The 16,048-nt window shown below is 43.6% G+C and overlaps 1 protein-coding gene across 2 annotated transcripts in view; it reads left to right on the plus strand.

The window, feature by feature from the left end:
* Positions 1–16,048, plus strand: part of NAPB (NSF attachment protein beta) — a 34,958-nt gene that overhangs the window by 11,216 nt on the left and 7,694 nt on the right. For both annotated transcript variants that reach the window (XM_073339704.1, XM_073339703.1), the window contains exons 2-7: positions 2,324–2,403; positions 5,845–5,961; positions 9,465–9,511; positions 9,706–9,783; positions 13,680–13,735; positions 14,341–14,425. In XM_073339704.1, the coding sequence (XP_073195805.1) occupies positions 2,324–2,403; positions 5,845–5,961; positions 9,465–9,511; positions 9,706–9,783; positions 13,680–13,735; positions 14,341–14,425 (463 nt within the window). The remainder of the gene's footprint in view (positions 1–2,323; positions 2,404–5,844; positions 5,962–9,464; positions 9,512–9,705; positions 9,784–13,679; positions 13,736–14,340; positions 14,426–16,048) is intronic.

Below are 16,048 nucleotides of genomic sequence, written 5' to 3' on the forward strand. Positions count from 1 at the left end.
TTCTGCACAGGTCCTTTGCAGATGGTGAGTGCTGGGCATTAACACTTCTGGTTTTCTGCGCTTCCTGCAGTGCTCATCAGCCTGCAGGATCAACCTCAGAAAAGCCACTAAAGTTGTGTCTGTCCAGCCCAGGTAGACAGACTTGCATTTGCAGGGCTCGAGTTAGCATGCTTAAAGTAGGAGTGTGGATGTTGTGGCACAGAGCTGGAGCTTGGGCTCTCAAGCTGACAGGGTTGGCTGGGCTTGAGACCCTGAGCTGTGAAGAGAGTAGTCACTTTGGATGGGCTATTACCAGCAGGAGAGTGAGTTTGTGTGTGTGGGGGGGGGGGGGGGGGTAGGCGGAGGGTGAGAAAACCTGGATTTGTGCTGGAAATGGCCCAACTTGATGATCACTTTAGATAAGCTATTACCAGCAGGACAGTGGGGTGGGAGGAGGTATTGTTTCATGGTCTCTGTGTATATATAATGTCTACTGCAGTTTCCACGGTATGCATCCGATGAAGTGAGCTGTAGCTCACTACAGGGTTTATAGTTTGGTTCAATGGCTCTCAGCACCCCCACTATAAAAATTGTTCCAGCGCCCCTGACCAGATGAGATTTATTTCCCCTCTTCTAGGAAAACCTGGGTTAGTTTGCCTCATGCCAGTTTCAGCCTGTGAATCTACCTAACGGGCAAGGTTGGGAAGTCACTTTCATCTGTGCAAAGTAGGTATTAAATACTTTCAGTTTGATCTGATGCCGTCCCTCCTCTCTCCCACACACGCCACGCCTCTTGCGCTGTCCCTGCTGTCCTGAATTACAGAGCATAGGCAAATCTTTATATTTTGGGGGTTCACTCCAAAATTCTTTTATCTTTTCCTTTCTCCCTTGTTTTAAGGCCTTTATCTTAGAAACATCAGGCCTTTCAAGGGTTCCTGGCTTCACCACGTGCAGCAGCTCCCTTCCTAGCTAATGCCCCAAGATGGCAGAGAGCCCTAAAGGAAGGTTAAAACCAGAAGATGCTTCCTCTGTTCAATTTCTCCCCAGTCCTGCTTAGAGAGGAAACTTTGCAGCTTCTGTTCTAAGGATAGTCTCTCTTCCCCTGGACAAAGGCATCCATCCACTTGGCTACTTCAACTCCTCTGACAGTAACATTCAGTACAGCTACAAACAGCACAGCTTCCCCTGTGTTCCTAACAGAGCAGCTCCAGAGGGGAGTAGGCAGAATTCAGTTCCAGTGTGAGACTCCAGCAGGGCCCAGAGGCTGGTTCCAGCCTCCAGCCAGGCCTTTACCACTGGTTCCAGCAATCCCAGCAGCCTTGGTCACACACTCTGGGCCCAGGGTCACCTCTTCAACCAGTCCCTGCGGCTTTTAATTGTTGTCCTTATTCCTTGTACAGTAGAACCTCAGAGTTACGAACTGATCGGTCAACCACATACCGCATTTGGAACCGGAAGTATGTAATCAGGCAGCAGCAGACACCTCAAAAGCAAATACAGTACAGTGTTAAATGTAAACTACTAAAAAAAAAAAGAGAAAGCAGAATTTTTCTTCTGCATCGTAAAGATTCAAAGTTGTATTAAGTCAATGTTCAGGTGTAAACTTTTGAAAGAACCACCAGAACGTTTTGTTCCGAGTTACGAACATTTCAGAGTTACAACCAACCTCCTTTCCTGAGGTGTTTATAAGTCTGAGGTTCTACTGTATATTGTTGATAAACAAGATTGACAAACAGTAGTGAGTTTGACCTCATGCTGTTTTCTCTTTGGAGTGAAAACTTTCAGTATGTTGTTGTCGTTGATTACAACTAGGCCAATGCTGGTGAGGAAAAAAATCTGCAAGCATTTGCTTGAATTTAAACAGACTAAGGCCCAGGAATGGGAGTTAGGTGCCTAAATACTTTCTGAGAACCTGGGCCTGTTTTGGACCTTTCTGGTACTGCTTCATGTTCCCTTGCCAGGAACATCCTAGTAATCCAGATTTTATTCACACCAGTCCTTGAGGAAGGAAAATCGGAAGCTCTTACACTTGAGTGTTTGTGTTGGAAATGGTACTTTTTATAGGGGTTGGAACTTTGCATGACACAACAGGGGAACACGCTTCCCAAAACCCTAACACAGTGGCAATTAATTGAACAAAACAAGGATCTGACTAGACTGTGCGTATAATCAATGGGATGAGCTGCCCATTTAGGTAACAAAGTTTGGAAGGACCAGGTCATTGGAACAAATCAGAAGATAAAATTCAAAACTCTGTTCTTGGGTTTTAGCCCACCCCCAAATGACTATATTTCATTGCAGTGCGAATAGTAATTGAGTGACTTGCACTTTTTTTTTCCTCTAGAGGAAATTCAAAGGTAGAAGAAGCCTGTGAAATGTACACCAGGGCTGCAAACTTGTTCAAGATCGCCAAAAACTGGAATGGTAAGTAGTTTGTTTCATCTGTAAGGTTAATTGTAGGAAAGCTTGAGCTTCGTCTTGGAGATAAAGACCATGCACGAGCTATACAGATACATTCCTAACTGTAAGAACAGTAGGACAATGGAACAGGCTGCCTTGGGAGGTTGTGAAAGGCCCTTCACTGGAGGTTTTCAAAAGGAGGCCGGATGGCCATCTGTCTTGGATGATTTAGATGATACAAATCCTGCATCTTGACTGAGGGTTAGATTAGATAACCCTTGTGGTCCCTTTTAACCCAGTGGTTCTATGATTCTACATGCAAGCAAACAAATTAAAGCCTTGGTAGGGGGAAAAAATCTGTGTATCATGGCAAGCGAGGGGCAACCTTTGTTTTTTACACCTCCACTTGTGCTTTTTATCTTGCATATTTTGGGTGGGGAGAGAGAAATGTCATAAGTTACCCAGAGCCAGGAAAATTTAAGAAAGGAAACCTTTATACCCAGCTGCATGCTTGCATAATTGGTTAAGAACATTTCCAACAGCTTAGTGACCTGTGAATGCCCAAGCGTCCTGTTGCAAATTATCAATGTACAGTTCCACTTGGTAGGGTGTTTCCATGGGAATAGTGACTATGGCAATATAATTTCTGTACACCATCAAACCCCCATAGTTTTCTCTGGAATGAATTAAATGTTGGGAGTGGGGAAAGGGAGGTGACCGAAATACTTACAATGTTTTGTTAACTAGCCTGTGTCCACGTTCACATTATGATTTTAAAATAATTAAAGCTAGTTGCCTACAAAGAAGTTGCTCAAGAGGCGCTTCCCTGGGCTATTTGATTTGCTTTTAAGGCTTGTAAAACACACTCTTCCTGAGGCCAGAAACTTGAAAGTTATCTAATATTCTGGATGAGCTATAAATCAGAGGTACCCAAGGAGAATAGCTGTTCCCTGCTATGCTGTGGGGAAGTGGTAGCACTGTAAAAGTGGAATAGTTATTGCTAGCTCTGTGTTTGAAATGCTGTGCCATATTTGGTGGCTGTGGGAAACATTGATGCAAATATAAATTTCCCAAGATAAACGTGAACATCCTATGCACGGAATAATCTTGGGATTTGAGACACTGGTATCTCTTCAGCCTTTCACAAAAAAGGAATGAAAACTCTGTTCACAAGGGACAAAATATCACCAGTTTTTCTTTAACAAATGGGAGATGAGGAACTGAAAAAAATGTTTACTTCTTCCCGAACTTTTTATCTGCGTCTCTCTAAATCATGCTTGGATGTGCCATCAACATACAGGTTAAGGGGGAGACTTTCAAAACAAAAACGAGGTGCCCAATTCCCAGTGAAAGTCACTGGGAGTAGTGCGCCTAGCTGTCACTTGTGTTTTTGTCAATCTCCTGCTAAATGCACATACACTACTGAGTAGCACACTCTGAATGTGTGAATTGGTCAGTATTAGGATAGGGTAGAAATAGTAACAGAAACATAGTCCTGGGAGAATTTTGTGCCACTGTACACGCGAAGAATTTATGTCCCCCACAGATTTCTTTACTTCCCCACAGAAAAATGACTTTCTGATGGGGAGGCAAAGGGAAGCCACAAGAGCGGTCATGCGACCCTCCCCAGCTGCATGTTTCGGATGCCCAGGGCAGCTGGCAGAGAGGAAAATCACTGTGAGGCAGGAGGTGGGACTGGGGAAGACCCAGCTGGTGACTCCTACCCTGTGCTGGGCTCAGCTGCTAGTCCCGGCTGGGTTGGGAAGGACAGGACTTCCTCTTCCTTTGGATGGCATCCAGGGCCCACTCAGACCCACCCCCAGATTTCTCCACCAGCTGCAGGAAGCTCTGCGAACTCCAACCCCAGCCCACTGCCGCTTCCTGCACCCATTGATCCTCAGCTTCAGGGGGAGGGATCCCTGTACAGGGAGCTGCTCCCTCCACCTGCCCAACCCCCGTGCATCCAGAGCCCCACTCCAAACCTTACCCCCTCACACTCAGAACCCCCCCAATGAGTCACACTCCCCCTGCACCTGGACCACCCTGACAAGCCACCCGCACCTGGATCCCCACCCCACTGAGCCCCACTCCCCCAGCATCTGGACCCCCCACTGAGCCCCCCACACCTAGACCCCCCGCCCAGCTTTATTCCCCCACCACGACCCCCCTGCTAAGCTCCAACCACCTTCACCTGGACCCCCCTCTAGAGTCCCATTACCATTGCATCCAGAAACCCCCAACAAGCTCCTGGGCATCCAGATCCCCCCTGCACCCGGATCCCCCACTGAGCCACCCGCACCCAGATTGCCCCACACAGAACCCTCTCAAACCACACCTCGATCCCCCCACACTGAGCCCCTCCACACTTGGATCCTGCCTTGCTGAGCCTGCCTGCCCACACCTGGTGCACCTGGCACGGAGGGACAGGGCCCTGGGGTGTTTCTGGGGCAGGCCTAGTCCTTGCACTATGTCAGCATTGGGTGCAGCCTCACCGCTGAGGCCGTGTCCTAAGGGAGGAGCTGCATAGTGATTGCCCACATCTGTGCAGCCAGTGACCTGTGTTCCCCAATGCCATGCTAGAGCCTCCACATTTATTTGACAAAGAAAATTTGCAGAATTTTAAAATATTGCGTGCAGAATTTTTATATTTTTGGTGCAGAATTTTTAACTTTTTTGGCACAGAATGCCTTCAGGAGTAAGAAAGTGATATTATTGCTTCATTTGCCATCAAGTTGCAGGCACTAAAAATTTCAAAAAGAGAGAGGTCTCAGCCTCCCTTTTCTCAGGTGCAGTTTCCAGCTGCAGTTTGACACCCAGAGAATTAATTGCATAACAAGTCAAAGTACATCTATATGATCCACCTCTGACTACCTGATTGCACCTACAAATCTGGTAGAGGTGCAGTATTCAGAGTTGAACCCACCATCCAATTTCAGACATAAAAGTGAGGATGCAGATTTTGCATATGCAAATTGAACCTGCAAAAGGAAAGCTGTCTCTTTGAAAATGTGACCTTAAATTTTCAGTGGGCCTCCTACGCTGCATGTTCCTCTTTCTGTGCATGGAAGAAAACATTTGTTGAGCAAATGGGGTAGTTTTATTGATGATGACCTGATTTTTGCATACAAATACAGAGTTTTGTTTGTGCATCAGGGTGCACAGTCAAAAAATTATAATTTTGTAGGTCCATTGAAATTTGGCCATATGTGTTCTTAACACCATGATTTTGCACACTTAAGGATAGCAGTTCTCCACAAATCACAAGCACATGTATCTAAGAGCATGATTTGGTCACTGGAATTCATGTGCCTTTTCTTCCACTTGCATAGTTGCCATATCTATTAAAGTTCTTCAGGTAGTGGAAAGCAGTACGTGCTCATCTTTTTACTGGAGGCATGTCCATAAATTCATGCTTATTAAATGAGACTGGAAATATTAATCTTTTTTGTTGTATTTCTTTCCTAGCTGCAGGAAATGCATTTTGTCAGGCAGCCAAGCTCCATATGCAACTACAGAGTAAACATGATGCAGCCATCGGTTTTGTGGATGCTGGGAATGCTTACAAAAAGGCAGATCCACAAGGTAAGGCAAATGAAATACTGTACAAGAATATACAAATCCTGTTAGTTGTGTAGTAACTGGCAGACTGGCTTCCTTTTGTAAGACAGGTATTTGATTTAAGATCTTCAGTTAGTGTTCTATAAAGCACTTTAAGTATGGTCTTGGAGTGTGAGCATTTCATAGAGAGGCAAGAAATAGTTTGCTTAAGGCCTGTTTCCTCATTCATGTTCTGCAACTAATGCTAAATTTATCATGTCTGTTCTGGGTTGAAGCAATCTGATTACATTTTTTCATGAGCCTTTTGAAATAAGATTGGTCATAATAGGTCTGGTTTTACCCATTTGTGTGTTTTGAGATTTACAGGTCTAAAGAAGTAGTTCTTTGTTTCTGTCTATGTCAGTTGTGAACCAGATTGTGTTCTGTTTGTACCTGTATACATCTGGAGTGAATCCAGTAGCTTCAACAGAATTACTCTGGATTTACCCTAGTGTAACTGAGAGCAGAATTTGGACCCTTGTCTGTTTCTCAGCCAGTAGGATTTAGAATTCTGGTAGACAACATGAAGGATGCTTTATATTAAGTAACAGTGACCCCTCTGACTTCCTATGGAAACATCATTGACAGATTCAAGTAAGGAGACTTGTTCAGCTTTCCCACTGAGATGTCTGGACTTTTCAGGGGAGGGAGGGTGAATGAAAAGGGAAAGATCGCAAAACTCTCTTAGGGATAGAAAAGACACCTGCTCATTGGCAAAGCTGTGTTCAAACAACCTGTATGTTGTGTCCTTTGTCTCTCACAGCCTTAAGACTATGGGGAAACCACATGGACACAATTGGATTCCAAATAACTGTATTTATTAACTATGTACAAATATATAAGACCTAGCTACCTACATACACTGCTGCTCTACTGAAATAGAAGATATGGAGCTCCCCTAAAGGGCTCCGGACTTCTTTTTAAAGGGATATTACTCAGGTACTACACACAACATTGGATATTTTAAGAGCAACTACTGATATAATAGATGTCTGTGCCCCCAGTCTGACAGCTTCTATGCTGTTGAGGAGGAAGAAAGTCTTGGGGAAGGAGAACATGAAGCTGGAGCAGAGGGAAACTATCCCATAGTTGGAGCCTCCTTCCAGATGATGTCATGGTGTCCTCTTGCAGTGAGAATACCATTCTGGAATATGAGATCCCTGTTATTAGGAAGAGACAGGTAATAGTAATGGTGGATTCAATTATTAGAAATATGAACAGTTGGGTTTGTGATGATTGGGAGACCCGCATGGTGAATTGCCTGCCAGGTGTGAAGGTTGCAGACCTCTGGAGACATACAGACAGACCTGTGTGCAGAGCTGAAGAGGAGTTGGTGGTTGTGGTACATGTAGGTACCAACAACATAAAGAAAGGTAGGCGAGAGTTCCTGGAGACCAAATTTAGGCTGCTAGTTAAGAAATTAAAGTCCTGGACCTCCATGGTGGCATTCTCTGAAATGCTTCCAGTTCTACATACAGGGCCAGTGAGACAGCCATCACATGAAGGCAGACAACTAAATATTGACAGATTTTGTAAGTGGTTGAGTACAAATGCTAGAAGTCTCAATACTAAGATGGATGAACTTGAGTGCTTGGTTGAGGCTATTAATGTAATGAGGCTATTAATGTAATAGGCATCACAGAAACGTGGTGGAATGATGATAATCAGTGGGACATGGCAATACCAGGGCACAAAATATATAGGAATGACAAAGTAGTACATGCTGGTGGGGGAATGGGACTATATGTGTATGAGAGCATAGAGTGAAATACAGTAAAAAAATATCTTAAATGAATCAAACAGTACCATAGAATCTCTATGGATAGAAATTCCTTGCTTGAATAAGAGTATAGCAGAAAGAATATACTGCCAACCAGCTGACCAAGATGGTCACGTTGACTGTGAAATGCTCAAGGAGATCAGAAAGGCTACAAAAAAAAGAAAACTGGGATTAATGTTGTTCAAAATATTCATAAATGATCTGGAAAAGAGGGCAAACAGTGAGGTGGTGAAGTTTGCAGACGATATAAAATTACTCAAGACAGTTAACTCCAAAGGAGACTGTGAAGAGTTACAAAGGGATCTTGCAAAACTGAGTGTCTGAGCGACAAAATGGCAGATGAAATTCAATGTTGATAAATTCAAAGTAATATATATTGGAAAAAATAATCCCAACTATACATACAAAATGATGGGATCTAAAATAGGTGTTATCGCTCAAGAAAGATCTTGGAGCCATTGTGGATAGTTCTCTGAAAACATCCATTCAATGTGCAGCCGCAGTCAAAAAAGCTAACAGAATGTTGGGAACCATCAGGAGAGGGATAAATAATAAGACAATAAATGTCATAATGCCACTATATAAATCCATAGCACGCCCACACCTTGAATACTGCATACAGTTCTGGTCACCCCATCTCTAAAAAGATATACTAGAATTGGAAAAAGTCCAGAAAAGGGCAACAAAAACGAATAGGGGGATGGAACAGCTTCCATCTGATAAGACATTAACAAGACTGGGACTATTCATCTTAAAAAAAAAAAAGAGTCAAGAAAGGGGGGGATATGTCAGAGGTCTATAAAATTATGAAGGGTGTGACGATCGTGAATATAAAACTGTTATTTACCCCCTCACATAACACAAGTACCAGGGTCCCCCAATATAATTAATGGGCAGCAGGTTTAAAACAAACATAAGGAAGAACTTCTTCACACAATGTGCAGTCAACCTGCGGAACTCATTGCTAGGGGATGTTGTGAAGGCCAAAACTATAATGGGTTCATAAAAGAATTAGAAAAATTCATGGAGGATAGGTCCATCAATGGCTCTGACTGCCAGAAGCTGGGAGTGGACAATGGGATGGATCACTTGCTAATTGCCCTGTTCTTTTCATTCCCTCAGAAGCATCTGGCCACTGTCGGAAGACTGGATACAGGTCTAGATTGACTGTTGGTCTGATCCAGTATGGCCATGCTTATGTTCTTATGAATATTGATAGGTTTCCTGTGTATTCACTAGGTATTTGAGTACACTAAAAGCTTGCTTCTTCTGGACAAAATTTTCAAAAGCAAACTAAGAGACTGGTGATACAGTTTTTTGCATACGCTACTGTTTGAATGTGTAACTTTTCAAAGTCAAAAATTTGGTCTGGGAAAAATCAGTTTGTTCATAGGATGTGCATGTCTCCATGGAATTCGACATTATATGGTTACTAGATTTGCCAATACAAATGCACTTAAATGTACTTTTAGTTCACACATCTCAGAGGTTTTTGTATGTGTTACATTTGGGGCATTAAAATGAACGTCTGCAGTTTCAGAGCCTGGGTAGCTGGTTGTTTGAGAAGCTGGCCATTTAGGTTTCTGGTCAGAACAGACACACAGCAGAAATACTGCCTTGCCTTGGTGAAAGCTGAACTGTTGAACAATGTCTGGATGTCTCAGCTGATTTTATTTTTAATTGTTTTTCCTGAATGCTTACGCTACAGAGGCTATGAACTGCTTAAATGCAGCCATCGATATTTACACAGACCTGGTAAGAAATTGCATTGCCTTGAGGAGTTGGGGTTGGTATCCCAATGTCTGGCAACTTAGATTGATGCCTCTTTATTTAAACTAGTTAGATTAAATCATTGTTCTATTAAAAGTAATAAATGCTGCATGTACTTGAAGGAGAGAGGGGAAAAAAACTCTGTTTTCCTTTTTTTTTTTTTAAATTGTCCATCCTAGGGCCGATTTACTATTGCTGCCAAGCATCACATCACCATTGCAGAGATTTATGAGACGGAGCTGGTAGATATTGAAAAGGTAAGCTGATTAAACTCTTAGAATTTTTCATTGAAACTATATTTGAATGTGCTATCAGAACTGCGTATGATTATGAAACTTCACTCTGCTGGCCTAGGGAACTTCATGAATCAGGCTCTACCAGGAACCTAAAGTCTCTAGGCTTGTTTCCGATACTGCTGTGTGGGTATATGTCAGGAGTAACTTGTGTGAAGTTAGTGTAGTTAAACTTGTAGTTAGTGTGGTTAAACTTGGTGTGAGTGATACCAGGATCAAGCCTCAGAGATGAGTTGTTTGGTCTTTGCCTTTTATGTGCCTCTTTTCCCCCTCTCTTCCATGTTTTTAAGTTACCTCTTCCTTTCCTTATGATCATCAGTGCAAGCTTGACTCTCATATGGAGGCCTGAAGCAGATGGACTGAGCAAGTCACTTTAGATTTACGCGAGTGCTCTTGAAATACCCCAGATCCCATTTCAGACCTGATGAGGATGATGCTGTGTTGGTCAGTTTAAAAGTGTTTGTGAAAGACTGACAGGAAAGTGTGAATTGCACAGAAGTTGTTTATATGGTACAGCTCTTTGGGGGACGGGGGAAGGAGACAATCAAGCTACACCTATTTAGTACGATTTGACAGATCATTGCAGAAGTGTGATGGGATGTCTGCAGTGCCTGCAGCCTTGGATGCTAAGCATGTCAGAGCTAACAGACTTGGATGAAACTCTTTCCCTTTACCCTACAAGGAAAGTCCGGTTTGCCATGGGAAGTGGTATTTTTAATTAATCCAGTCGATATCTCTCTTTCCTCTAAGGCCATGTGTACACTACAAACTTTGGTCGACCCAAGTTATGTTGGCATTAAGCTGCCATTGTTAGTATATTGTGCGTGCATACTTGGCTCCTTGTGTCTGCGGTGCATGTACTCACCAGGAGTGCTTTTGTCAATGCACAATGTTGTGCAACATGGGTAGGAGTCCCAGTGTGCGACCCGCCACTATCAAACGCACTGTCTTTTGGGAAGTCTTTTGGCAATGCATGATGGGGCCTAAACGAGTCACGCAGGGGTGACTGGGAGCAAGGGGTCAACATCCCAGCATGCAGCTGTCTCCATCCCGTAATGTCATTTATATCCCATAATTTTTACTCCTTTTATCAAAATCCCACAAACCTACATGGCTCTCCTCGCTATCCACCTTCTCTGACTGAAGCATGGAAGCCTGCACAGCTCTGCACTTTGTTGTAAGCATTGCAAGCACAGGACACACAATCCAGAGCTGCAAGAATAACCAAATCAATGGGGAACATGACGATTCCTTGGAGGACAGACTGCTGTGGGACATAACGAGCACCAATTCAAGGTTGTTGGCTTTCATGGAGCAGCTGGAGATGGTGGCGTGCTGCTTCTGGACACGAGTACTTACTGGTGGGATTGCACTGTAATGCAGGCTTAGAATGACAAACAGGGGCTGCAGAACTTTTGAATGCGCAAGGCCACATTCCCAGATCTGTGTGCTGAGCTCGCCCCAGACCTCCAGTGCAGGAAGACCAAAACGAGAGCTGCACTGACTGTGGGGAAGTGAGTGGAAACTTGCAATGCTGGATTGACACCGGTCAGTGGGAAATCAGTGTGGAGTGGGAAAATCCAATGCAGGGGCCATTGTCATGCAAGTGACTGTAATGCAAGCCTCAGTGCAGGTCCATTAATCTCCTCCTGCTGCCCAGGACTGTGACTCTTGGTAATGTGCAGGACATAGTGGATGGATTTGCAACAATGGGGTTCCTGAACTGTGGTGGAGCAATAAACAGCACTCATATCCCTATTTTGGCACCTTGCCATAGAGTGCATCAACAGAAGGGCTGCTTTTGTGTGGTTATGCAAACATTGGTGGATCAGTGGGAACATTTCACTGACATCAGTGTGAGCTGGTCAGGGAAGGTGCATGACACTCACATCTTTAAGAACACAGGACTTTTTAGAAAGCTATAAGGAGGGACTTTTTTTCATGACCGGCGGATAACCACTGGCAATGTTGAAATGCCAATAGTGATCCTGGGGGACCTAGCCTACCCCTTGCTCATGAATAAGGCTACGATTATGTCACAGAGGTCATGGAAGTCACGGAATCCATGACTTCCAGAGACCTCTGTGACATTTTGTGCCCCAGGGCTGGAGCTGTCAGCAGGCAGCCCCGCAGCTCTCAGCCGCTGCTGGCGGCAGGCCCTCAGCAGCAACTAGCACTGGGCATTAAGGGGACCCCTGAGCTCCCAGCCCCCATGGACTGTGGGGGTTCCCTGGAACTCCTGCAGGCCACAGGAGCCCCCCCTGCCTCTGCCCAGCCACGGCGGGCCGAGCAGGGACCCCATAGCTCCCAGCCATGGCTGAGGGCAAGGGGACCCCAGAGCCTCCAGCCGCTGGGGGTGCTGGACCCTCCTCTTTCCACATTTTGTCAGGGATATTTTTAGTAAAAGTCATGGACAGGTCACGGGATTTTTTGCCCATGACCCATCCGTGATTTTTACTAAAAATATCTGACAAAATCTGAGCCTTACTCATGAAGCCATACCCCAGCAACCTCGAGAGCAGCAAGGAAAGATTCAGCTACCAGCTCAGCAGGTGCAAAATGAAGTTGAATGTGCTTTTGGCAGATCTGGCATTGTTTATTCACGAGATGGGAACTCAGTAAGAAAAATATCTCAATGGTTATAGCTGCCTGCTGTGTCCTGCATAATATCTTTGAAGCAAAGCGGGGAAGCTTGCTGCTGGGATGGAGGGCAGAGGTGGAGAGGCTGTCTGCTGAGTTCAAACAGCCAGACACAAGGGCTTATCGCAGAAGAGCTTATCGCAGCTGTATGACTCAGGGAGGCTTTGAAGAAGCACTTTTACAGTGAGCGTCAGTAACGCATTGTGGTGTACTGTGCTCTGTGTGGCCCTGCTGTTTTGTGGCCTATCAGGAATTGTGTGGTGCTGGGGGTACATGGTTGACTATAACATTGTCAGTGCACCTATTAATTTCGTAGAGCTCGCTGTACATTTATCATTATGAGACCCTGTAGGTCACTGATCTTGTGAGTTGTCATGCTGTGCAGTAACAGGTAAGTAGGTGATTTCAGAACTGCTGGGTGCACTGCAGCATATGCTGTGAACTAATAAAGATGGATTATTTTCCAAATAATAGAATTTTATTCAGTAACAAAATCAGTGAAAAGAAAGATCTGAGCAATTTAAAAGCAAAGACATTCAAAATTTCATGAATTAATAGAACGGAACTTTTCAAGAGGAAAGAACATTCATGTCCATTTTAGCTACACATACAGCTACTGTGGCTGTCCCAGGTCAGCGTATGTGAAGCTGTGGTTTTCCGTAATGTCTCCTGGGATGGAGCGGTAGAGGGGTAGGGCGGTGGCCCTTGATGCCATGTGGAATGTTGAGGGTGGATGCTGCAATGGAGTTCTGCATAGACTGCAAAGGGAGGTGAGCCCGGGATTGTTGAACATGTAGGTTCACAAGAGTCTGCAGCATCTGTGTTTACTGTTGGAGAAGCCTCATTATGTCCTGGGGCATCTCCCTATCCTTTTCCTGCTGGGACTCCTGGGTCTTTCTCCTCTCTGTTCTTTCCTTCTCCAGGCTGTCTGCAAAGCTTGCCATTTGATTTCAATGGGATTACATGCAGTAGTAAGAGTTATAGTCAGTAGTCCAGTTTTGCAGGATTGAGCTCTTAATCGGAGTTCATTCGGGATGGGTTGCAGTGTGTCAATATTGGTATAATCTTGTGGGACAATAACAGTGGAATGTCATGTTATCCCTCTAAAACCACCTGAGGAATTTTGAAAAATTCTAATCTTTGTAAATACAGTCTTCCCCCCAAAATCTCATCTCAAAAGTAACATGCTGAGAGAAAAAAATGTTGTGTCTGTCTTTTAGGCAATTGCACATTATGAACAAGCTGCAGATTACTACAAAGGAGAAGAATCCAACAGGCAAGTCTTCTTCATAGAATAGTTATTTGAAACAATGAAGATTTACAGTCTGGATTTATCCTTCTTTTTTCTTTCCTATAATAAGATGTGCAAGTATTATTTGCCTCTCCTAATTTGTGAATTCTTTAATAAGATGTCCAAATCCTGCATTAAGATGCTGAGATTGTCACTTAGGTACATGAAATTGGCATTCACTTACCTACCTGTCAGTCTGAGTATTCAAATGGCGATCTTTGGAGACCTATTAAGGTGCTTGCATGTGAAAACTGATTTCTGCCTTTGTTTAGAAATATTTGACTTCCATCCACTGTGGGATGTTTAATGCACACACTTTCTCGTCTCTTTGGGGCTGAATATCATACCATCGGTCACTGGGAAGAGAATTTTCTGTAGATTTGCAGAAAGCTTTCAGATTCAACATTTGACCTTAGTGGTTTAATAGTTTTGGTATTTTTAATATACTCATTTTTCTAACAGGTAACTACTGGGCAATGTTTTCACATACATTAACTAGTGGATGTATCTATTAGAGAAGCAGGGAAATGGACATATTTACCACTAGGTACTGTACCGTTACTTATTTTAACTGAAATTCTTGATTCTAGTTCAGCTAACAGGTGTCTGCTGAAGGTGGCTGCATATGCTGCTCAATTAGAGCAGTACCAGAAGGCAATTGAAATCTACGAGCAGGTTAGTGTATATATACTCTTTTTATAAAATGGAGAGTATAGTTGAAGACACGTAACTGCATATTATATGCTGCTCCTGATGTCTGGGTCAGGGCCTGTGGTCACTAAATCTGGAACTCTATGGGCTTGTCTACACTGCCCCGCAGTTTGGACTGTGGGGTTGTGAATAACAGTGAGCACTAAAATGCTGCACTGTAACTCTCCCTCATGAACACTGCAGGCATGAACTAAAGGGTTCCTAGTTCATGTTAACATAGTTCTCTTCAAACAGGACTGCATTAATGCATTAGTGCACTGTTATTGCCAATCCTGTAGTCCAAACTGCGGGACAACGTAGACAAGCCCTAAATCTTGCATTGGTCTTAGGAAGGTGGACTAAAGAGATCATTTCCTGCCCTAATTGTGGAAAGAATCAGCATTCTCTCAGTAGTTGAGGCTGCAACTAGCTTCCCGTTGTAAGATAGATTTTGCCCATTCCGTACAACTGAACTGGATGTGAAATTTCACATGTGGACTTTGTCAAGAGTAGAATTCCTTTTGTCAAACTATGCCATGAATCAGATGAGCCATTACTGGGAGATATATGCAGTGGTGTGTAGCCGTGTTGGTCCCAGGGTATTTGAGAGACAAGGTCGGGGAGGCAATAACGTTTATTGGACCAGCTTCTGTAGGTGAGAGAGAGAGAGACAAGCTTTTGAGTTTACACAGAGCATTTCTTCCTGGTGATAGTTACTGCATCTGTTCTTCTTCCCTGAAGAAGAACTCTGTGTTAGCTTGACAACTTGTCTCTCTCACCAACCAGAAGTTGGTCCAATAAAAGACATTACTTCACCCACCTTGTCTCTCAAATTTCTGAGATGTAATTTATCAAAAATATATTTTACTTTTTGAAAAAGTGAGTGATTTTTTTTTTTTTTTGGTCACAGTATCTAGAAATTGGCTTGGCCGATTTAGTCTGTTCCAGACTCTTTTGAGATCTAGTGTAGAGCTTTTTTTCTTAAAAAGGTAGATACTGCTTCTGTGAGTTGTTCCAGGATGAAATTCTAACTTACTTTCTAAGCTTAGTTTTGAAGGCCTATAACTTGGGTTGGGGGTGGGGATTCCCTATCTGGTATAATTTTGGGGAAAACTTTGAGGGTGATTGGACATGTGATTGCAGAGTTAGAAAACTTTTCCAAAAGCTATTTGTGCCTTGTGTTTCCAAGTCTCTTCTTTCTTCCTCCCACCCGCAAAATAGTCTTATGGCTGGAATCTCAAATGTTGTTAATGCTTGAGTCCTAATTGAGATCTAGTGCATAGCACTAATTATCAAGAGAAACTGTGAAATAATTAGGAATCCATGGCTAGAGCTAATCCCTAGCAGACTGGCTGGCAGCCGATGCATTTAAGTGGATCATTTTAATAGAGATTCTGCTGCCACCATATTACCCTTTGTGCTCAGAATTTCCAGATATGAGGGTTGGTAGGTAACTAGAGGATGACCATTGGTGTAAGGTCAGCTAGGGTTGTTTGTGGAACCTAATCTGTGAACTTCCTGGCTTTCAAATTTTTATTTTTATATATTTTTTTTACCTTTTGTAAGACTGTACTGTTTTGTCTTCATTGACACCTACAGTGTTTGCAA

Source organism: Lepidochelys kempii, chromosome 3, assembly GCF_965140265.1.
Source record: "Lepidochelys kempii isolate rLepKem1 chromosome 3, rLepKem1.hap2, whole genome shotgun sequence".
Lineage (NCBI taxonomy): Eukaryota > Metazoa > Chordata > Testudines > Cheloniidae > Lepidochelys > Lepidochelys kempii.